Source organism: Neltuma alba, unplaced genomic scaffold (assembly GCF_004799145.2).
Source record: "Neltuma alba isolate B1F8T4 unplaced genomic scaffold, ASM479914v2 tig00011435_pilon, whole genome shotgun sequence".
Taxonomy (NCBI): Eukaryota; Viridiplantae; Streptophyta; class Magnoliopsida; order Fabales; family Fabaceae; genus Neltuma; species Neltuma alba.
The window spans coordinates 72,316-97,796 of NW_021636117.1; the positions used below are offsets into that span (position 1 = coordinate 72,316).

General features: G+C 32.4%; 2 protein-coding genes across 2 annotated transcripts; one reads left to right on the top strand and one right to left on the bottom strand.

The window, feature by feature from the left end:
• Positions 1 to 6,368: 6,368 nt before the first annotated feature.
• LOC114713548 (methylmalonate-semialdehyde dehydrogenase [acylating], mitochondrial) lies at positions 6,369 to 14,414 on the bottom strand. The gene is made up of 19 exons (XM_028898222.1): positions 14,292 to 14,414; positions 14,066 to 14,163; positions 13,276 to 13,347; positions 13,010 to 13,171; positions 12,796 to 12,874; positions 12,540 to 12,694; positions 12,179 to 12,242; positions 11,203 to 11,282; positions 10,747 to 10,812; positions 10,376 to 10,426; positions 10,110 to 10,261; positions 9,647 to 9,737; positions 9,336 to 9,416; positions 8,325 to 8,402; positions 8,201 to 8,236; positions 7,994 to 8,037; positions 7,836 to 7,914; positions 6,987 to 7,077; positions 6,369 to 6,849 (listed from the first exon to the last, which is right to left on the bottom strand). Exons 1-19 carry the CDS (start codon positions 14,314 to 14,316, stop codon positions 6,737 to 6,739), a joined length of 1,617 nt encoding a protein of 538 aa, XP_028754055.1. The 5' UTR covers positions 14,317 to 14,414; the 3' UTR covers positions 6,369 to 6,736.
• Positions 14,415 to 18,256: 3,842 nt separating this feature from the next.
• LOC114713549 (RAP domain-containing protein, chloroplastic) lies at positions 18,257 to 23,441 on the top strand. The gene is made up of 4 exons (XM_028898223.1): positions 18,257 to 18,436; positions 20,031 to 21,998; positions 22,125 to 22,207; positions 23,102 to 23,441. Exons 2-4 carry the CDS (start codon positions 20,180 to 20,182, stop codon positions 23,195 to 23,197), a joined length of 1,998 nt encoding a protein of 665 aa, XP_028754056.1. The 5' UTR covers positions 18,257 to 18,436; positions 20,031 to 20,179; the 3' UTR covers positions 23,198 to 23,441.
• The last annotated feature ends 2,040 nt before the right edge of the window (positions 23,442 to 25,481 follow it).

Below are 25,481 nucleotides of genomic sequence, written 5' to 3' on the forward strand. Positions count from 1 at the left end.
GAAAAGTATCTGTTTAGAGGGAGAAATATTTTGTGTTAGTGCATAGGCGGTACTTGTTGAGGAGCTATTGTTTAGCTTCAATAAATGGCTTGCATGCAGCCCACGGAAGGAAGATGAGTAAATTGGACAGCTTATGAATAATATTTTAGGTGAGAAGCTAATATTAAGCCGTATATACTGATCGGCTAAGGTGGAAGAGTATTTAACGTTATATTGATTATAGAGTCACACATATTTGTAGATTAATCTATCAACAAAGCCATAGAGCTTTAGGAGCCAAAAGATTGAGGTTGATATCCCCAATGAAGTCAATTAGATTAATTCCGCACACCAGTCATAGTGCACAATCCATTGTCTCTCCTTTCTTGTGAAAGAAACAGTATTAGGTCAATTTTTTTTAACGAAAATTACAATTAAATCCCAAAAAAGGAAAATAATTACTAGTAAAATTTAATAACAAGTAAGTAATTGTTATTTACTACTTTTAAACTTATCATTATAAACTGTTTTGTTATCACTGTGATGTTTTAGTAGTTATATTTCTGATTTGAGATTTCACAGCAATTCTCCCATTTATTTACCCTCTCATAAATCTCAGCTCAAATAATTCTTTCCCTTTTTGTCTTTTAGGTAAATTAGGGAAAAGTTTCCTTTAGTGAGGATCTTCCTCTCATAAAAATTTATAAGGTCATTTTCACCATAAAAATTTTAATATGAGAATTTTTCTAAAATAAAAACTTACTACCATAAAAATCAAATCAAATCAAATATATAAACCTATTAAAATGACCCCACCCCGTCGTTGTCATCTCGTTTCCAACAAGTGTGTGGCTCTGAATCATGCTTCGTCGTACTTCTATAATTTGAATTAGTAGTTCAAAGCCATCCACGTTTATCTCGTGACCTTGTAGTGGTGTGTTGCTTTAATGATTGTACCAAAATAAATGCCAACCGTCGTCTATCTGTCTCTCTTTGGCGCTGCTACGCAATCGCAGTCGCGGCTTGTTTGGAATGCTAGTGGAATCCTTTTAAAATACTCTGCTGATCCTATTTATAAAATATTTTTAACATATTTTATATAAGTTTAGAAAAATCTTAAAATGCGTTAACTCTCCATTAAAATATAATAATTTTTCAACTTTACCGATATTTAATATAAGAAAAACTAATTTGGAAGTCCTTATAATTATCTTCAATTTTGAATTAGGTTTTTATATTTATTTTTCTTTTTATTGAGTCTTTTAATTTTTTTATTGTTGGATCCATTAGTCTTTACAGTTAAGTAAAACGAAATACCGTTAAAAATCTTCGTTACCTTCTGTCCTTCCCACCATATCACCTTCTTGGTCTTGTATCTACTCCTCTTTTTTCTTTTGCCCTCGTTTGCGATCCTCACAACTCCTAGAAAGCAAACTCTCATCTCATTCCGCAAATTACATATAATCAGAAGCTTTTTATTCTCTTCTTTGATTTTAAAATTAAGATCCTCAGTTGATCCCAAAAAATAAATTTTAATTTTTTTACTGTGATTTCTGGGGTTTTTCTTTAGTAAGGATGAGGAAGTGAAAGGAGAAAATCAAGCTGTTTATCATGTCTTCTTACTATAACTTCCAAATTCATTGGCTATACAAAGGGGAAAATCACTGCTTATCATTATTATCTCCTTTTCTGACTACAAATGTTTCAACACCCCTCAAAATTCTGTAGCTGTATTTGAAATTAATTTGTAATTTTGTTCATTTATTTTAATAGGCATAACCTTTCCGTAAGGCTCAAAGTACTCAATGGGGAAAAATAAATGGTCTAAAAAAAAGGTTTTGAAACCCACAAGCGCCCTAGCTCACCAAATAAAAACTAAAAATCTGCGAAGCTATGACGTTCTTCTGCTGGCTTGATGTGATGTTTACCATTCTTGCATTCAATGTATTTTTCCATCTCAGATTTTTAATTATGTAAAAGCATGTCAGATTTGTTATGTAGAGATAGGAGGGAACAGCGAGGCCAGAGAATATGGGAGAAGGAGACGATGTAACGAAAGGTTTTCACAGATTTTGTTCATATTTAACCGCAGGGACTAATGGATCTAATGGTAGAAAATTAAAGGATCTAATAAAAAGAAAAATATATAAGGACCTAATTCAAAATCAAGAAAAACCATAAGGACTTTCAAATTAGTTTTCCTTTTAATACATATACTTTTCGAAAGAAATAACTACCTACACTATAATAAATGAAGGACAAAATGGTATATTCACATTGAAAATTTAATGAAGTGACTTATAAATAAGACAAAAAAAATCTTTTTTATCTATCCTATAAATAGGACTAGAAGAATAATTATTTTAATCATAATTTACGAAATATGAGATAAGTACTTGAAGACTTATGATAAGTACATGAAAACAGTTGTATCTCAATTTGAACATATACTTATAAACATTTAACATAAGTATTGGCCTTTCATGTAAGATGATGACTTATGAGTTACCCTAAAAAAGAAAAAAGGGCTGCCATGTACACAGGGATTAAGTTGTCAAGAGAACCAGTGATGTACTCAATTGGACTTTTTTCTTAAATGTGAAAAATTCAAAAGAATTGTTTTTGAAATGAATCCAGTAAGGAGAGCAAAAAGAGAAATGAAATTCATTGATTATGTATATGCAAATAGAGTTTAAATTCATTTACACACTACAAAAATTGCATATTTAACCCTTCGTACTTCTTCATTAAACAGAAACGCGCCATGGAAATGGAGGCGGAGATCAATCAAAGGACTTATTAACGATTAGCATACTGAATATAATATCGAATATGGATTACACAATATTTGGCCCTCAAATAGTTGTGATTTTTCGGACAGTTACACTACCTCAACTTCGTAATGTAAGAACTAGTTAAGAGTTCAATTTGATTATAAACATAATACTTTAATTTACTTTGTTTTTTTTTTTTAAAATATCCCTATTGATTGTGCGGAGTTTCCACCAAGAAAGAATTTCAATCATCTAATGCGCATAATTGAAGAAGATATTTGAGTGACATTAACACATATTTGTGACAAATAATTAATTTAGCTAATTTTTGTAATTTTCTTAATTGGTATATTCAAATTAGTTGTTTAGCTTTTATATTAAGTAGATGATGTAGTATTGAATTTAATTTGTAGTCTTTGAAATTAATAAGGTGCCTCTTACTTGCCTATACACCCACACACAGATGTGCAAGTGGAATTGGGGGTCTTTTGCCTTTTTTTACCTCTTTTTTTTGGCCAAAACTTATTTTTTCCCTCTTGAATTAATGAATGTTGGAAGACTGGCTGGGGAAAACTGGTAGATATTTCATGGATTATTATGCTTAGAACAGAAGGTAAACTCATGATGAGTTGTATTGTTTTGACTAAGAAAGACGGTTGAGGTAACAAATTTAAGGGAACAATAATTGCATCAGCATAACTTTATACTCCTTCGTTTTTTATTATAGGACTTAATTATTGAGTTGATCTTGATTTTAAATATAAAACATATTTATTATATTTATTAATTTTTCCTAATTATACCTATTAATACTCCTTCAACCAAATCAAGTAGGAGAAGGAAGGATGATATTAAGGAAGATGATTATGGTATTTTAGAAAAAAACATCTCATATTTCTTATAATTAACAAATTTATCTAACTTTCTTAATTTAATCAAATTAGTTAAATAGGTCTTGTATTAAGAACTGGAGGAGTAGATTTTAAGATCTCAAAAAAAAAAAAAATTACGATAAATCTATTCATCATACATATATCCTCGTTCCACAGGCTTTACTTAAACCTCTATACGCACAAATAACTTGGCTTTGCGTAAGGGATTCCTGCCATTCGTTAAGCAGAGTAGCATAGCATAAGAGAGAAAAAGAAAAAAGGAGAAATTATTAGAAAACCTCAATATTTAGGCCAAGTTCCTTATATCTATTATGTCAAGGTATATTTAAAATATCAGCATTTAATATCATTTAATTATATACCCGCTTGAAAAAAATATAAAATATATGGTCATATGTAATTTGAAAGCTTGACATAATCGTTATAAATAACTTGATAAGAGTTTTTTTTTTTTTAAAGAAAACCTTCCATTTCATATCTTAGGAAACTGATGACATTCCAAGATTTAGATATTACCCTGTACTTGTCCCTTCATTAATAATCTTCTCAATTAAAGCGACATCAGGTAAAAAATTCCCAACTTTTGCACTATTATCATTAAGAAGTTTTAGTAGGCTTATGGTTTTTAACTTTTAAGAAATAAAAAAGAAGAATGATAATGAAGTCCCAAAAAAATAATTATTAAAAATCTTAATAACAACTTAAATAGTCTATAATGACAACTTTAAAAATACGAAATGATAACTTCCAAAACTTGTTATGTAATTTTTTTTTTTTGAGATCTCATTATAATTTTCCTGATAAAAAAGGTAGTGGGATTTTATCCTATATTTTGACCAACCTTCGCCAAAAAATTCTCCAGCCGCCAGTGACAGTAGGAGTTTTTTTTTTTTTTTTTATAATTTTTTATACATGAAAGCAGTTATAAAGGAAAAAAATTAATTCCCAAGTGATACTCCCCGGGTCCTTCTTATAAGAGCCTGAACTTTGAATTGTCTGAACATTTAACTTGTTTTTACTATTTTTTTTCCTTAATTAATTTTATATGTTGCATTAATTAAAATTTTTATTACATTTTCTTTCATACTTTCTCCCTCTTACTTGCCCCTTATAAATGGAATTGGATCCTCTCCACTACCCTTCCCATCCTCTTCCCTTCCACTACCCTCCTTTTCTCTTCACAACCATTGGATCAAAACTCCAATGGTCCAGATTTAATATTTTATAACATTTATAAAAATAAATATTATGATAAAAATAGATAAATAAATTTAAACTGTTAAAATCTAATTTGAACAGTTTATAACTATAGACTGTAATTATAGAGGAAATTTTTTTAAATTTTTTTATTACAATTGTAAACTGTTCAGACCAGATTTTAACAGTTTAAATTTATTTATTTATTTTTTAATAACATTATTTTTATAAGATGTTAAATCTGGATCATTGGAATTTTGATCCAATGGTTGTGAAGAGAAAAGAAGGGTAGTGGAGGGGAAGAGGATGAGAAGGTAGTGGAGAGAATCCAAGTCCCATTAATTGTCATCGGAACGAAGCACCAACATTTTTCACTAAAAAGTTTTACATATTTGAGTGGGCCCTACATGTGCATGAGAATTATACGGGGGAGAAAAAGCCACGACATTTATGGGTTATAGGCAGCATGAATACACTGTAAAACCTAAAAAGTAAAAGCCATCTGGTCTTGCTCCTATTGCTGCACCGTCAAAAATTTAAAAGAAAGACTCACAGAAAAGACATCACTTTTATGCCCCACAGTTGGAAAATGAAGAAGTAAAAGCTGAAAAGAAACGACGTCCTTGCTTGTGAGGATAAAAAAAGCCATCTGACATGTATTAATTGCAGTGAAAGAGTTGGCTCAAAAAAACAGAGTGAAATGGTTTTTTTTAAAAAAAAACTATGCTGAAAAGGAAATTAAAAATAGTACTATTATAATATCATATTCAAAGGTACAATGTCAAAAAATTTTTATTTCAATAGTTTTATTGTGTTGGGAGTTGAGAATTAGGATATATATTATTACATGTGAGTTTGTTTATTTTTATTCTCAAGTCATAGAATAATTTCTATATCTATTTTTATATTTATATTATCATATAAGTATATAATATTATTTTTAATTTAATTATTACGTCACCAGTCCGACCGATCCGACCGTTTGAATCATGACCCGCTAGGTTTTCCGGTTCAATATCTGGTCCAGCTTTTAAAACATTAGTTATAGTAAGGCTAAAAAACCAGACCAGGCGAAAAAACTAGTTAAGGTAATGATTAAAAGTTAATTGGCCAAACTAGAATCAAACTAGTCATATTAAAATAATATAATTTAATTAAAAATAAATAAAATACAATAACATTAATTATTACTAATAACAAAATACAAAAAAATATAATAATGAATTGACTATGATAATAACAAAGTATAACAACATTGAGAATATTTATCTTTATAATTTTTCAATAATTAAATGTGTAGGCTGGTTTGGTCTGTTTTATTTTATTTATTTTTTAAAAAATACTTCTCAATTATCTTAAATTTTCATGAGCACTGGATTTCTCTTTCCTCCTTATTCTTTGCGAAATGTAAATTGCAAAGTGTGGATTTTATAGAGAACTGGAAATGATAATTTAGATCGTGAATTGAATTGCCACTTGTGATCTGTGATTATGTTGTGAACCGGAATATGTAAAAAAAAAAAAATTAATAATTTGCAAATTTATCTTTGTAAATTATGGGTGCGGAAATATGTCATTTACAATCCACTTTTATTCAAGAGATCAGAAAATCTAAAGACACATCTAAGAGGAAGGGTCCCTTTATTCATTGAACAGAGCAAGCCTGGGGGCGAAGGGGAGAAAGACAAAACCAAACTGTCATAATAAATTTGGATCTTCTGAAAAACTTCACCTCCAAAGTAGATAGAGGGAGAGGGAAAAGTAGATTTCACCTGTGCTTATATATGTCCGACAGAATCGAAGGTCACTCTTCTATTTTATCTCCCTCTATTTCACCCTCTAAAATATGAAATGCTTCCAGGGATCCAAATTTAACTACTACACAGTGTTTCATCAAGATTTTTGAGAGGTCGGCATTGCCAAGTTAATTCTGCTACCACCAGCAGAATCCTTCCATTGCTGAGTCACTGTTTTAATCTGAGTATAAAAGTTAACCCCAGCCTTCCCTGTAGTTCATTCAAACCACGAAACACAAGCTCAATGTTGTCGTCTAAATCATGAGCAATCTGTAACTAATAAAACTTAAGTTGAAAAGAAATGAAGTGCGGATGAGGAAGCTTTGGATCGGAGGTAAACTGTTTACCATAGAAATTGAGATCTCCGGCAAATGATGCCTTGTTGCCAGTAAATGAGAAAAAGGGCAATGGAACTGGAATCGGAACATTGATGCCAACCTGGTTTCAGCACAGGACAAGTCATGATCCACAAGAATATCTTATATCAGTTATTTTCATTTACAACAAAACCTAGGCACATATTTATCATGTTCAATATTAGGTCTGTCAATTAAAACATGACAACTAGATGTTTAGACTCCAACATAATATGACTGGGTTTTTCAAAAAGTTCTCTCAAGGTATTTTTGTTAAAGACCTTACTAATAAACACGCAAGAAAAAGCTTGAGTCCTCTCCTTTCTATTGGTGGGCAAGACGATCCACCCAAAACTAAAATACAGGTTACTTGGTCGGTAAATACTGCGAAATTTCATATACTGGTCAAAATCCCTCACTGCTATTATATTTTCCTTATAAGGCATTTTTTTGTGTTACCCAGTGAAGGTTTACCTTTTTTTATTAGGTTTATTTAGTCTAAATCCACAAAAGTTAACAAATACACAGGCTAATTATTTAAAATAATAAACTCATTGCCTCTCAATATCTTCAACATCTGTTGGCCAGTTGAAAAGAGCCAAATACATAACAAAATTACTACCTTCCAAGAACTAGTCCATCAAGTAACTAATTTTCAAGGATAAAAGATACTACTCCTGGTTCTTAACATAAGATCTAATTTGTTGTTCAACTAAATTTTATATAAAAGACCAAAGGTCGTATATAATTAATTGAGCTCAGGAGCAAATTGTTAGTTTAGTTGAGGAAAATTCCCTGCTTTATGGGCATAATCAGAAATTGCATCTAGAGTGACTCTACCTGTCCAGCTTCAATCTCGGTCTGAAACTTCCTTGCTGCAACACCAGATGTAGTAAATATAGAAGCACCATTTCCATACCTGTTGGAGAAGTCACCAGTAAGAAATGAATATTGTTCAACGGAAAATGATCACAAAAATAAGAAATTTTTTAACATACTTGTTTCTGTTTACAATGTTTATGGCATCTTCCAAATTGTCAGCCTGGAAAGACGAAAAGAAAATCAATGTATCAGCATATTTCTATACAAAATGCGGGGCAAAAAGATTAACACAGCACCAAATATAATACAAGACAAGAAAAAAAAGGGTGGGAAAAAACTTTTAACTTAAAGGAGTTTAAAGACAAGACAGATCACAAACGCACCTCCATGAAAAGAAGAACTGGGCCAAAAATTTCCTCCTGCGAAGGTCATTATAGAGCCAGCCAGGTTTAAATTATATGCAAACTTTTCTACATTTCTGGACAGTTCAGGCTTTAAAGAAGATACCTTGTAGCACTCCATGTTCGCACCGACATCTGATAAGATGGTTGGGCCAATAAAATTGCCAGATTCATAGCCTGGAACCTACTTGCCACGCATGAGTAAACTGGTGAGCAACCTTCATTTTCTTAAGTGAAAAAGAGGGGAATCGTTAAAGTGATAATCTAGAGTCTACTGAAAAGACCATGCAAGAACTCATCTATAGCTTTTCTGAAATATCTCTGCATTAATGTATACTTCAATGTGCCATTTTTCCTTTCCTTTTAGAAAGCTTCATTTATTAAATTTGAGGCTGGTGAAAGTGGAGGAGTGGAAGCAAGGACGATAAAAAACTAACATAACTCAACGGCTCATGATCAAACCAAATATATGGGGATGTGATAAGGCATTTCCCCTTTATATCTACGACCAAACATATGAATTAAACACAATTATCATGAGATGTTTACCAGGTTGCTGATTAAAGGATGAGATTACATTTCCTTTTACTTGTATTTATGGGGGATGAAATAAACAGTTCTTCTTGGTTGCTTACTGAGTACTGACTTCTAATTAGATAAAAGGTTGATAGAGTTATTAGTTAGGAATTCATCCCAAATATTTAAAATAAAAAATTTCATATTTGAAACAGGTGAATAGGCTGGTGGTTAAGTCATCATGCAGTTGACACTAATTACTCTTGAAAAATGAGTACTACTTGTCCAGATATCTACACTGGTCAACATAGTTTTGTAAAGTATTCCATAAAATTTTTATTGTTTCTCTTGCATTTTACTTTATATTATTTTTTTCTTACTATTTATTTTCTAGTAGAGCTCAGCAGGTGTGGAAGGGCCGTGTTGAAAATATATTACTCCAATCAGAGTATTTACTTAAATTAATCTTTCAGCTGCCTGAGTTTCCAACTACTGCTGGTAATGAGAAAGATTGACGGTGTTATGCTGATCATACATGCAAAAGTAAGTAAATGTGTAATAAACACAAGAAAATACAACTAGTCAAGGATTTAGAAGCTACCACTAAATTTCTTCCATCAAGCAGCAGTCTGGCCCCACTTTCAACACCAGATTGAATTAATTTGTGTATGCGCTCCTTTGCCTGTGGAAGCAGTAATAATGTCACACAAAAAGCTAAAACTATACAAACGATCAATGTGAAAAAGAGGTTCATTTAGAAACCATGTCAGTAATGCTTACAAAGTTATTTTGATGATTCGTGATTATGATGTTTAGGCTTCTTTCCCCCCTTTTTAGCCAATTATCGGGGATTTTTAGCTCAAAATTCATATCCACTATGAGGAGTGAGTACATGTAAAACCTCATACAAACCTGTTTACTGATGACTGGACCAAGGTCTGCATCTGGATCAGTTCCAACACTTGTTTTGAGTGCACTGGCGCGCTCCGCTAATATAGATTCCCTGGAAAGATATTATAAAGGCTACAATTATACCCAAATTCCAGATGCCTCAATAAATAGAAAAGACTGCTAGATTGCTAGTGGCTTTAGGAGCTAAAAAGAGTTGGAACACATTTTCCACAGGCACCATCACAACAAGTTCAAATGCTTGGACCCGGCTATCCTCTGACAAATCCCCTCACGGTTACAGAAAGGCATGGAAATAATAAGTTGCTAACTTTAGAAATGTTGGTAAATTAATAGAAACGATACAACCAGGCAGAGGCCAAAGACTTGCTTTAAATCTTGTGGCCAAGATTTAATCACAAGTATAAGGTGCTGTTGAAGAAGTTATAATCATGAAATAAGTTTAAGAGAATACGAAGCAAGATACCATGGTTTTGATCCTCCAACAAAAACAACTGTGCTGAGAGCCATACACCTTTGTCCTGCTGCACCAAAGCCAGCAGCAACTAAAGCGTTCACAGTAGCATCAACGTTGGCATCAGGCATGACAATTGCATGATTTTTTGCTCCCATATTAGACTGAAAACAAGAGTTCATTAAGTTTCCAACCCAAGTTGATTTCATATCACATCATGTGTACGAATAAACAATCTCTGTAAGGAAAAAGAAACCCCAGTGATGAACTGCACTTACTTGAACACGTTTTCCTTTAGCTGATGCTCTTGAATATATATGCATTCCAGCCTTAAAAATAGAAAAGGATGATCAGACGTGCATACAATGAACACAAGCATTCTCATGAAAGAAGCATTTAAACAGGTTTTATCCTTGGATTAGCAAATAAAATTTTAAATGTTCAAAGAGAAATGAAAATTTTAAAACTTCATAATACTTTATTAGCTGTCCCTGCTTTTCCATCCATCCAAAGAAGAGAACTTATGACATTTTCAAAAAATCCCCTTTATTTGTTTTCCCTTGATCAAAATGGAACTTTAGTTGAGGGTCATATAAAGAGGCATCATAAAAGAACTGGATTGGAATAATAAATTCATGAGATCACTTACAACATTCGAACCAACAAAAGATACAGCTTTGATGTCGTCATCATCACAAATAGCATTTACAATATCCTGGAACCAATTGGAAAGATATCAAAATTATCCAATCAGAGTGGCATTGAAGCATAATAGTAACCAGTTGTTTCCTCCGGAATAATAATTTTAGAATTCGTTCATTGATTTTTCATTCAAATACTCAACATTTGAAATAATAATACATCCAACTTCTTGTTTAAATCCGTAACTAGTTGCCTATAGGACAAAAGTTTTAGAATTTGTTAATAGAGTTTTCCTTCAAATACCCAAGGTGTGAAACAATAATTCACTCAACTTCTAGTTAAAATTTAGAACATCTTCATGGTTACATTAAAATAATCCAAGTGAGCATGTGAGTACTTTCATCGAGATGTATCAAAAGAAACAGGTCAGGAACAGAAGTTAAATGAATCAATGAGAACATACATTGGTTCCATGAACAATATTCAAGACGCCTTCAGGCAGACCAGCCTCCAATGCTAATTCTGCAAGCATTACAGCAGCACCTAAAAAAGCACCAAAGTCATGATATAGGCATATAGTTCCAACTACAGCAAACAATTATCTGTATGCCATAAGAAACCAAAGACGATAAATCATAGAAGTGGATGCATGAATGCATTCTTGTGATTAGGGGCAGTAGTGTGCCAGCAACCAACAGTCACTTTTTCAGGATATAGGAAACATAATCCACTATTGGATGAATAATTATGACCACACCCATAATTGATACTGAAAATCTAATATGGACTTCTCAGACAAACAGGAACATGAGAATCTCCCTCCAAACAAATTTGTAAATGTTCAGCAATCAAAAGTAAAAAGATTATCCATGGAAGGTAAGGAAAATAGCCACCGTCAATGCACATGAATTTGTCCCTTGGTTATCATTAGCCTTATTTTTCTTGTTAGGGTGATGTTTGGAAAACACGCATACACAGTTATTACATAAGCATCGATCATAACAGGAAGAGACGGAGAAGCTTTTATTATGTATTACGTAGTATTTAATTTAATTATTTAATCAATGTGATATACCTAATGTATTGCAGCAAGCCATGCTATTTATAAGCTATAAATAATGTGGCTCATTTCTTAGACTCTTTGCATTGCACGGGAAAACATATCTAGTCAGAATTGAAAAATATTATATTTAGTAAAGACCATTGACAGCATTCCATGTCCCTAGCAATAAATTTTTCTTAGTGAAGTTCGTAGCCAAGAAAATTATATCATCTACTGATTCCAAAACTCAGATTAACTTATTTCAAGAAAAGCCATGAGAATGAAAAGCTTTAAATTGATGAAAAGGTCATTGTAAGTGAAATTTCAATTTATTATCAATGATGTGATGAGTTAATTTAAGGTAATAACATACAACAAACCAAAGTAGAAAAATCACCTGGATCTTTTTCTGATGGCTTTAGAACGAAGGTGTTCCCACAAGTAACTGCCACTGGGAACATCTGCAGTTAGATAATTTAAATCTGGAATTTGTCACTGAGTAGATTTAATGAACAGAATGACAACCGTTGAGCGCAATGCAATATGATCTACATTAAATTCCTTTGATGACTAATAATGATATGGATTAAGATATTTATTAAGCTATTATCGAAGGTGATGTGTTTTGGCCATCTATACATTGCCACATTGTGCATGCTAACAGGGATGACAAACCTCTGCATAAAAGAAATAGATGTACCCGAATCTCGAGATCACCTAATAGCCTACTACATGCCAACAAGTAGAGTTCAGCTTACCCACAAGGGAATCATTGCAGGAAAGTTGAAAGGACATATCCCAGCACAAACCCCAAGTGGCTCTCTAATGCTGTACGTATCAATTCCATGCGATACATTAGAAACATACTCCCCCATTTGTAAAGTTGCCATCCCACAAGCATGTTCCACCACCTCTACCAGACAATTAAAGTTTGAGAGAAATTCATAATCAAATTATGAGTTTAATCATTTTCTCAATACATTAACTTCTACAGAAACAAATGGACAGGCTAACCTAACCCACGGAATACATCTCCTTGTGCATCCTTCAATGTCTTTCCTTGTTCGGTGGTAACGTTCAGAGCGAGTTTATCCTAAAACAGTTGCAAAGTATTTATCAGTGATGTAATCTCATCAAAGGAAAAACTCTTATAGGTATGGGTGGCAGTGTAGCTGTTGGGGACACATTCGTGAATGAACAAAGTAACAAAAAATCTTATTATGCTTGCCATATCTCTGCGTATAAGCTCCTGGAATTTCAGCATAACACGTTGGCGAGTTGTGACTGGAGTATTACGCCATGATGGAAAAGCTCTTTTAGCTGCAGATACTGCGGCTTTAAACTCTTCATCTGTAGTCAAAGGAAGTTGTGACACAACTTCTTGTGTTGCCTATCATCAACGTTAACATCATCAGAAATTTGCCTTCCTCAAATCAACAAAGAAAAATATAAGCTCAATATCCCACACTCTTAAAAAATGAAAATGACACTTACAGGGTTTATCACATCGATGAATGTAGATGATTTCGAGTCAACAAAACTGCCCCCAATAAGATTTGGAACCCTCTGATGCAATACATTAAGAAAACGATGAGACTTTTCTGAAATAGAAGCATTCATCTTAATGCTACCACAGTTTCATGCATATAAATCCAAGTCAGCCAGATTCAGTTCTACTTTGAACCTTCTTATGACAAAATGAAATTATTTGTGGGCCCTCAGCAAATAATATTATATTTTCATTATGATAAAGAAGAACAAAGCAAAATAATCAACTTAGAATTAGATTTGAAGCTTAAAAATTACCTTTCACGAAGGTGCAAGATCATTGCAGCAGGAGCAAGACAACATATGTCCTGTTACTCGTTTAGATATTGCTAAGTTGTCCTTAGATCATTACAGAATGGAAGTCGGATACAAATAAAAGGGAAAACAAAGATTTCCCGCAGATTCATTCTAGGGGGTGTTTGGTTCACTCCAAAAGAACTTTTTAAAAGCGTTTCCATGCAAGTCAAAGAAAATGCTCCTCTCACGTAATTACTTACTTCGTAAATAGCAAACTTTTCACCTAAACACCCCCTTAATGATAGTTCACCAGAAAAGCTTAGAACTCAACAATGCTCCATTGTATTTTTCAAGTGCCAAGTAAGCTTAAATATAGTCATGAGGTTCTTCTCAATTACCACAAGATGAGACAGATAAATGCACCGTTTATTTTCCTTTTCTCAATGAAGTCAATCTAGAAATTCGATATTCCAGGAAGCCAAACAAAGATTGGGCTTACCGGTGGATTACCCTTCCTGGAAGATGGCTCAGCAGCCGTGGAGAATTGGTAACTTCCCAAAGCAAAGATCTGGGGCCTCAAATTGTTCAACCTCTTCACTGCGGTAAGCAAAATCATAAATATACGTGCACAAAATCAAAATTTACATGATCCTTATACGATTCCTCATTCCAGTGATTCATCAATCGTTTCAGAATTGAAAACATATATAAATCAGTTGACAAACCTCGATGAATAGCAAGCTGCAACATCTTGGTTCACTTCTGCAACTTCGTTTAGCTGACTGAAAATTGAAAAATAAAATTAACTCATCTCTTCCTTTTATATTTGAAGCGTAAGAGGAAGAGTGACAATGTCAATCCAGTGCTCCATTTTTTTAATCGTATACTTGAATATCACGATTCGTATTAATTAATTTTCATTATTATTTTTTGCCGATGGTAATTTTCATTATTATTATGCATATAAGGATTTAATAATAAAACCCACACTATTTAAATTTACTATTGCCAAGCAACTCCGAAGAATTTACGTTGTAAACTCGCACTGCGAGATTATAAATTAATTCCTTAATGCGCGAAATAAAAATATTAATGTATTAAGTATAAAATTTTATAATATTATAATACCTGTGGGCCATGTAAATCAAAATCTCCTGGTGGAGATGACGTGGAAAGGGGATGAGGATGAATTTTTTCTAGAGATGGGGCTCATATCAAGGTCTGGACCTACGAGGTCTTTTCACTTTTTTTTTTTTTTGCTACAAGAGGTTTTTTCATTTTGCCATTGCATTAGTAAGAATCCCATTCATGACCCCATGAAAAGCCTATTGACAGGGAAGGCCCAGGGCCCAAAGAAATATGAGTTTTATTTAAGCCCAAATTATTCAATTGAAATTAAATTTACCATCAATTATATAAATACCCATCGTTTTCCTAGGAAAAAAGATCTTGCCCTAGTTTGTGGTGGAGCTTTGACACCAGCGACCAAGCCAACATTTGTGACTATTGAACCAACAGCCTCATAATTATAATGTGCAAAGTAATATATTACTACTTTTAATTCTTAATATAAAAGTTAATTGAGTAATTTGAGTAGATTAAAGAAACTAATTAGATTAGTTATTTAATTTGTAATAAATAGATATTTTTTTCTTAAAATATTCTTACTAATCCAGTACATTAGTTATAGAACATCACTATTGCAAGGACTATATTGAAAAGAAATAAATAAATATGAGATAAAGTGGATTGTAGTATTATATTTAGGACCAAAATAAAAATCAAAGAAGTTTTATATTAAGGATTAAGGTAGTATAAACTTAGTTTCCAAACCTTTTCTATGAAAGTTGATAATTTCATAAAAGCTGTAAATTTCTTATATCATAAAGTTGTCAAAATTTAGACATTGTTTTCTTTTTTTTTTGGCTAGGTACATGCATTCTTCTATTAAAGGTAATCACATATTGTTAAACACTAAATGTGAGCGTATTTTTTAGTAAAAATTCAAACATTGGTCCACATATGTTATAAGAGACTAATTCCTTCAGTTAAACCCAATCACCTAACCCTATATTGGTTCAAAGATTAGTTTTTAGTATTATAAGAAATATTATTTATTCAAATACTGGCCAAATAACAACTTGTCAGCCTTTCAATCACAGTTTGTGAATATGTAAGGAAGAAATTATCAATAAGGATGATTTCCATGACTTCAAGAGAGCTGGTTCTTCATGTATTGTTCAGTTTTCTTCAACTTCAATGGTGAAAACTGGGAGTTTTTGTGTTCGTCACCGCCATTCATACGATTATGCGTTTGGTGCTCGTAAAACTAGCTATCTCATTGAAACTTGGCATAGTGGTTAGGCATTACGGTTGGGCACACTTTTTCTAGTTAGATTTGCAGTTTGTTGCATGTCAACATGTTTTGTGGAGTTTCCAGAATTTAATCTCCATGAAGTTCCCTGCTTAGATTTATGGATTTAGTGTGGTGGATGGTAAGTGTGCTCATATTTTTGAGTATGGAATATTGCAAGGCCTATGGTGTGGTGTTTTATGGGGGGACTCCCAAAGTGTCTTACCTCTTTGACATGATGTCGTACGTTGTGCTGTTTCTGGTCGTGTGTTTCATTACCAGTCCATGTGCTCGTTATTCTAACCATAACCATAATATAAAACGTTGGTCAGAATAAAATCGTGATTTAAAATATAAGATGTTGTCAAGATAATTTATATAATTTTTTTTATTTTTATCCCTATTAAATATAGAAAAGAAATGAAAGAAAATAAAAGTATAACATTAAAGGTAATGTTACAATTTTTAGGGATAAAATAGAAAAGCTCTATTATTTTAAAACACATTTAATGATTAAACTTCTATTTTTTTATATGTGAAAAAAGCTAACCCACTTCTCATATTATGGACTGTAGGGAGTAATTTGAATTTGACTTTTCATTAAAAAAAACCATTCAAAAAATTTATTAAAAACCAAGCTATAACTTCTTGATGTTTAAAGAACAAATTGTTTTTCATCTCTTATTAATATTGATGTTGCCCTCACTTAATCCAAGTTGCGACAACATTCTCTGTATCCTCAAACCATTTCAATGCCAGTCACGTGCAAAAAGAATTGCTTCGTAGTCTTCTTATCCATTCTGATTACCGTAGCACATTGGACCATTGTGATTATAGTGCCACATTAAAAAATGATATCAACTTTCTGTTTAAATCTTTCTTCCCTCATTTCCTCTATAATACTAATGTCTTATAAATTTTCCAAGGTTTCTGATACAATTTTGCTTTGAAAGTTTTCACCTTGGATTTAGGAGCATGGGTTGGTTACGTGAAATTTTTTTTGGAGTAAATTTGTTCTGAAAATTTAAAATCATAATAATACTATCTCCTGCTGTTAAAAATATTAAAAGTCAACGCCACTATTTTAATGGTTAATGTTAGTTTTTTCATAGTAAGAAACAATATTGCTATGATGTTAAATTTTCAAGATTAATTTACTTCAAAAAAAACTTTTAAGTACCCAACACTCTTAAGTAAAATTTTTCAAAACAAATTTGCACCTTAAGCCAATCTCCTAAATCCACAACACTTATCTTCATTGTATAATCTTCTCTTTTTATATAATTGATCTTTTTATAGGAAGGAGAGAGAGAGAGATTGTCAATATTCATAGTGCATTTGAGAATCCTCATTAAAATTGAAACACAACTTGTCAATATTTCATGAATAAGTTATCAAAATCCAAATTACTACGTCTGGTTGTTAATATAAAAATTAGTTAACTAATATGAGTAGATTAAAAAAATTAATTAAGTTATTTATTTATAATAAATAGGTATTATAAAGACTATATTAAAAAATAGATAAATAAGAGAGACAAAGTAGATTGAGATTTTATATTTAAAATCAAAACAAAAATTAAACGAACTCTTATATTAAGAATTGTAAGTAGTAGTAATTATAGCTTGTCAACTCCTCCAAAATATTAACAACCTAGGCTTATTTGTAACTGTAGATCCTTATAAACATTTTCATGCGTGTTAAGACAAAATCTTTCTCATTATTAAAAAGTTACTTTTCAACAATTCAATCACAATTCCAAATAAGTCTTCAGTGATATTTGAAGTTATTGTCAGAATTCTGAACTACGGTTATAAATTATAAATCACCTCACTTCTAAAAGGGAAAAAAATTCATTTTAATATTTGAAGTTATTGTGAATTTTATATTTTAGATATTTTATATTACATTATAATTTTACAAATAAAATATATTGACATATTTCTATTTTATTTTAATTATAAAAACCTTATTCTTAGTTCTGAATGGATTATAATTAGGCATACATACAATTTTATCTTTTTACTGTTATTGTTGTTATTTATTAAAAAAAAAAGTGCAATTGTTAATTGTACATGTTGTAAATAAATAAAATTATAAATATTTGAAAATTTATTCAATAGTCCATCAATAAAATAAATATATCAAATATCATTAATAAAAACAATAAAATAATTTTTAATTATTGTAGATAATAGTTACTTATTAATATTATTAATTATCAGATATGCATAATTTTATTTAAAAAAAAAAAAATCAAATCCAGGCCCCGTCGTCGAGTATCGTTTCTCGCGGTGTTCCCTGCTCCAAAAATCGCAGGGAGTGTTTATCCCAAAAAAAAAAAAAGTCGCAGGGGAGTGAGTTCGTGTTCGTCTACTCAAGAGTCACGATAAGGTAGCTCTGTCTCGATGCATTTCCTTATTACATCAAATTAGTCATTCCTGGCTGTTGCTGACATCTCGCGTGGTTGCTTGCTGCGGCACGACGTTGTTCATTTTGCTGCTTTTTTGTAACAAGGTTCTTAATTTCCATCCTTCAACACAGTTTCTAGTTCATTTTACTGCTTCCTTCTAGTAGTTAAGATAGGGCAGCGGTTTGTTCGTCCTTTTTGTTTCCAGTTCATTTTGCTGATTTTTGGTTGTCAGGTGGGATTTTCGTATGATTTGGTTACATGTGATTTTTGATTTTTCAGAATTTTATTGCCATCTCTTATGTATCTTTTTTCTGAATCAAATAGTATACATTTTTAAATGCAACTGATTCTGCATCATCCTCTTTTTTGCAAAATTAATTTTATATTTATTCTATGGTATGGTATCTAAACTTCGGAATGTATGAATGTGGTGATAGTTATTGAGGTCTGAAAAACTAGATTTGGCGCAACCTTTATCATGTGTTTTTAGGAGGTGAAAGAAATCAGGCATGGAAGAAATCAGAGTATGCTTGAAAGTTTAAGTCGAATAAGGCATGAAAACAAAGTTTTCATCTACATTTACTAATAAAGAAAAATTACTTTCCTTTGTCATAATACCGTAGCTCCATACCAAAAGAAATAATATAATAGGCTTGCCATTATAGTTGAAAGACCTCGTGTTTGTAATTATTATAGGATTGTGAAAGAAGATACATAATAACTTCAAGTAAGTCTCTCCATTCCTGTTATACTTTTTATACTGGAAGAAAAGATTCAATAAGAGAGAGATCTGAGCAAGGTTCCATTGACCCACTATCCTAGAAGGATTCTAATAGTAGCAATGAGTGGCTGCTTGGCAGAATGGATGAAGATTTGGATGCAGAATGCATACAGAGATGATGAGCTGACTTAAAGTGACGTAGATAATTCTCCTGGAGCTAAGACTTGGAAATCTTTGACCGACTCTCCTACCCCAAAAATGGAAATAGGAAATATTTACATCGCTTCCTTTACTCTTGTGGATCTCGTTGATAAGGAGGAGGCAAACTCATAAGAAATGAAAGCAGAGGAATTTAAAGGCTTGGACAATTACAATATTTTTTATGACGTTCACTTTGATTATTTTTGTTGATGTTGTTTGTCTGAGCCTTTAAAATTTATGTAATTTATTCTGGATTTTGGGTGATCGTACATATCACGGGTTGTGCTATGAATGAGGTAATATTTTTCCATATACATGTTATTCTACTTGTATTTAATATTTATTTTGTGAGTGTGTGTGAACCTGTATTGCAACGGCATGCCTTGGCTGGTGCCATCAACCTCTAGTTATGTCAGTGTCCATGTCCATCTCAGCACCCATGCATTTTAGCTTCTTTCTTATGGTGGAATTGCATCCTCATTTGTTGGGTTTGGTTTGAAGTAATGGAATGGTTCCTTGAGTTCTGAGATGCTGACAGGAAAATAACCATAAAGAATCACTTATATGTGATGGCAGGATGAGTGAAAGAGTGAGCAAAGGTTTGGTTGAGCTGAAGTGATATTTATTAGAATCATTTCACATATTCATTTTGTTGATTCGTCTTTGGCTATATTTATAATTAAAACTAACTTGGAATTCAGACGGATATGTTTTATGATGTCTTGTTGTTTCCTCATATTTATTTTATTGAAAGATGAACCATTTTATGTTTGCAGGTTGCTATGTTCTGCAAGGACTACTTCTGATCTATCACATTCTGCTAACTAATAGGGAGGGAGTGGGAAAGAAGGTTTTTTGTAACGAGCTTTTCAGTTGAGTTGCATGGTTTAACTAATCAGTTTTCTAGAGCATCAGGAAACCAAGTATGGAAGGGATACTGAATTCGTTACTTAATCAAAGTTGTTTAAAACCTGGTTTCACTCCAAAATTTGGTTGTACATTCCCTCTGATTACCAGAGCTTGTCATTTCAAACTTAAAATTGAGCCCCATCCCGGGAGAAGTAATTGCACATTTCTAGGTGGAGACCCTGCCACTATCTCCAGAAGAACTACTATTGCCGCATTGGATAGAGATGATGAAGGTAAAGAATCAACTGTGGACTGGGAATCAGAGTTCGTTGGGGAACTTGACCCCTATGGTTACCAAGCTCCCAAGAAGAGGAAGAAAGAACAGAAATCAAAGTTGCTTGAAGAAACTGATGGAATGGATTGGTGTATGAGAGCAAGAAAGGTTGCACTTAAATCAATTGAGGCCAGAGGCATGGCTCATACCTTGGAAGATTTGATCTCTGTTAAAAAGAAAAAGAAAAACAAGAGCAAGAAGAAATTGACAAAAAAGAAAATTGAGAAAATTGAGGATTTGGAAGATGATCTTGATTATAGTTCAGAGGAAGACTTGGTGTTACAAGCTAACAAACCTCTGGACAATGTTGATGATTTGAAAAGGTCAGTTAGTTTGATGGCTGATGGACTATTTTCGGAAAAGAAGGAGAAAACAATGGAAGAGTTTGTCCATAGGCTGTCTCAGTTCTCTGGACCATCTGACCGTAGGAAAGAAATCAACTTGAACAAAGCAATTACAGAAGCACAGACTGCAGAAGAAGTATTGGAGGTCACCTCTGAAACTATCATGGCAGTTGCAAAAGGCTTAAGTCCCTCACCACTCTCTCCTTTGAATATTGCTACTGCTCTTCATCGTATTGCTAAGAACATGGAGAAAGTATCTATGATGAAATCTCGAAGACTGGCTTTTGCTCGACAAAGAGAGATGTCTATGCTTGTGAGTATTGCAATGACGGCATTACATGACTGCTCTGCACAAGGTATCTCTAACATATCTTGGTCTTTGTCAAAAATTGGAGGTGAACTGCTATATTTTTCTGAAATGGATAGAATTGCAGAGGTTGCATTGACCAAGGTAGGAGAATTCAATTCTCAAAATGTTGCCAATATTGCTGGTGCTTTTGCTTCGATGAAGCACTCTGCTTCTGATCTTTTCTTTGAATTATCTAGAAGGGCTTCAGATTTAATTCATACATTCCAAGAGCAAGAACTTGCCCAGCTTTTGTGGGCTTTTGCATCTTTATATGAACCTGCAGACCCTATATTTGATTCTCTAGACGATGTTTTCCAGGATGAAAGCCAATTTAAATATTCTATGAGTGAAGAAACATCAGATCATTTTAAACAAATAATCAGTGATGCAAATCCTGACTTAGGTGAATCTCTTGTCTCTCCTGTCCTCACCTTCTCTAGGGATCAGCTTGGGAATATAGCTTGGTCCTATGCCGTATTTGGACAAATGGATAGGAGTTTCTTCTCGCTTGTTTGGAAAACTCTGAGTCATTATGAGGAGCAAAGGATTTCAGAGCAATATAGGGAGGATGTCATGTTTGCTTCTCAGGTTCAGCTTGTCAACCAGTGCTTGAAGCTTGAATTCCCACATCTTCAGCTATCTTTAAGCAGTGAGCTTGAGGGTAAAGTTGCTCGTGCTGGAAAAACTAAGAGATTTAATCAGAAAATGACTTCTTCATTTCAGAAAGAGGTTGGACGTCTTCTTGTTAGCACCGGCCTTGAATGGGTGAAAGAATATGTTGTGGATGCTTACACCTTGGATGCTGTAGTAATTGATAAGAAGCTTGCTCTGGAGATTGATGGCCCAACTCATTTCTCAAGAAATACTGGTAGAGGATTTATTTCTGTAAAATAAATTTGTACAGGCATTTGGAAAAACTGTACAACCTTCATTTTTCTTATTGAACCAAAACTTCCCTTGATGTCAGTTTAATTTTTTTCTTTTCTTGATGTAGGTGTGCCTCTAGGACATGCCATGCTGAAACGTCGATACATTACTGCTGCTGGCTGGAAAGTTGTATCATTGTCTCTTCAACAGGTAATTTCTTACATATTATATTTCTTGGTAATTATTTATCTTACTTCTACCATACTGATAGTTTTTTAGTAGAAAATTGAGAATTGGGATCAATATAATCTAGAGAACAGAAATGAAGTAGAATGTATAACACCATTTTTTGGGTTCTGTGGTCCTGAATCTATATGTTAATATGCTTCTATTACTGAATTGCTTGCTTGCTAGTTGCTACCATACACTAGATTAGTTTGTATTGTGTTAACACAGTCTGTATACAGAACCCAAACCAAAGTTTCTTTGCAAATTTATGATATTATGTGATTAGAGATTGACTATCATAATCCTTTATTTGCATCTGTCCCATTTTATCTTTGTTAACGAGTACGAAAGCTGACCAGCTGGGACGCTTCAAAAACAAAGAAGTGCCTATGCTCAACTCATTCCAGACATTTAAATAGAAGATGACATGAAATTACATGTTATAAAGAAAGATAGAAAAGAGAAGAAAGAGAGGAAGAGATTCGAGAAGAAAACTTAATCAATCAATTAAACTGCCTGTCCTGCCAATGCTTGACCCTTTTATGATTAGGTTCATCAACTAACTTCCATTCCTAGCTTGGTAGGTGATAATAACCAGCTTAACCACTCAGCTTCCCATATCATTTCCCTATCATTACACGAACAATTCAGTTTTTTGTATGTTATGTTGCAATGCTCCATGCTAGATTTCTTGCTTATTAAATAACACCAATCATTCTATTTCATGATGAGATAAAGTTTTAGCAGCTCCATATGCATTATACGGCAATGTAGTTGTTTGGTTGTCAACTTGACAAGTTGAAGAACTTGATATTTAACGGTGATAATCATTTTGTCTGAGAAAAATAAGGTAACATTGTTTTTGTTTCCTTGTAGTGGGAGGAACTTCAAGGGTCATTCGAACAAGCTGAGTATCTCAGAGAAATTCTGAGTAAACATATAGACGTGCAAACCCCACATTTACAGAGCTAAAATGATAATCTAGATCTTTCTGCCAATCATTGTAAGATAAGTATCTCGAGTTGACTTAATTATGCTCCCATGAAAAATTTTGTGAAGGGGCATGTATATTTTGTAAAAGTGTCCATGAAATCACGTATTTATGTCTACTCTCATTAGGAAATGAATGCCTCGTTTGCTTTTAGCCTTTGTACTGCCATGTTGGAGAAATTAATCATGTGTTCCTTATAATCTTAATTCGATGTAGTCTTTGTATGTAATCTTTTTGCTAAAAAAATGTTTTTGTATATAATTTAAAATTAAGTAAATTAATTCATTTATCTTAGCTATTGTTGGGCAACGTCTCCTCGGAAAGCTTGTTTGTCTATATATTGACATGAACTAAACGTCTTAAGCGATATGTGAGAAAGAATGGAAGATAATAATTAAAATTTTTTTTTTTCAAATTACCATAAATTGAACTAAAATATACAAGGAATTGAAATTGTGTTATATCCTATACAATACAATTTTCTCTTGAACTCCAAATATGATAAAATTACTGTCAGTAAGAATAAGTGCGTATCTGAAACAGGGATGATATACATAAACTCAAAAGAATATGGCATAAATAATTAAGAAAAATAATAGAAATTTGAATTTAGAATATGCTAAAATACAATATATATAAACATCAATAAAGAGAACACCTAAGAAAGTTATCAATTATATCTAGTAATAAATGATAAATATAAAGAATTGATTAATGACTTAACCAACTTTATCTAGTAGGGTAAAACTTGTCACTATTTTCTACTAATGACATTATCGTCTTTGATAATAGTGTAAAGCATTTTCTCGAACCTTATTACGCAGCAGGGCAAGCGTATAGGACCTTGGCTTATGCTTTGAACGTAATCCTTATATTCATCCAAGAATATCTGAAACATGTTTGATGAAAAACAAGATATTGGAACCATAAAACGAACCATTTCTTCCTCCTTTTCACCCACATTGATTGGGACGAAACCTTTTTGAATCTTCTTCCTCTTGTTCTTCAACAATGATAACCATGGCTTTAACAGCACTTGATAAACCTTGTAGAGGATTTTCATTTGTGATTGAAAGTTCTTAATGTATTGATGAATTTCAATCATGAGGGCCAATATATATATGTGTGTAGGTGTGTGAGTGTAATTATATATGAAGATATGGGAATGGTAAGATTTGAGATTTGGATTTTTTTGACATGAAGTTGAATATGTAAAGTTGAATTCTTTTCCGTTTGCATATCTGGATTTTGTAGTAATTACTTAATTGAATATATAGGAATACAAATGAATGTGTCAATATGGGGATTTGTCATTATCGTTACTGTTTCATGATCCTGACTGTTATAACAAAATATAATTAAAAACTAATTTACTAATTAAAGGTGAAAGAATAATTTATTTACCTTTTTTTTAAAAAACAAATGATGTTATTAGGCCTGTTTTATACTTAAATAGAATTAAATTAACATATTTCTTTGAAAATTATTAGAACTGTATGTAGAAATCATTATAGTTAGCGTATATAGTTGGCAATGTTATATTATCTGAGATTATTTATTGTAAGAATTTAAATTTTTCTGTTGATTTATTTGATTGGAAAGTTATGATATCTCTTAGTTAAATTCAAAATAACCATCGAACTAGAAGTCAAGTCAGCATACGTTTTTTTTTTTTTTAAATTCATGTTTGTTGAGTGTTGTTTCTTCTATTTCTTCCCGTTGTAGTGAAAATTGACTCTTTAATTTAAAAAATCGTTTTCTTGTTTAATACTCATCCGGTTCTTAATATAAGACCCATTTAACTAATTTGATTAGATTAAGGAAGTTAGGTAAGTTAGTTAATTATAAGAAAAGTGACACATTTTTCCTAAAACACCATAATCATCTTTCTTAATACCCCCTCTCCCTCTTTTACTTGATTATGGTTGAGAGAGTATCCATAGGGGTAATTTAGAGAAAATTGATAAATATGATAAATGAGTCTTATATTTAGGACCAAAACCAACTTAAGAATTGGGTCCTATATTAAGGACCGGAGGAGTATTAAATATTGAAGTTAAGAATATGCTGTTTTCTGTTTTGACTCATGCTGCTGTTTGGTTTTTTGTTTTCGTTGAAATCATATCCACATTCTGGGTGAACAGTGCGCGCGCCTTTTGCCGGCGAATCCAAAACAAAAACAAGGCATTGAATTCGAATTTGGTCAGTCATTTATCTTAAAAATTGTTTAACAATAAAAGGGATTAGAAATAATTAAACATATAA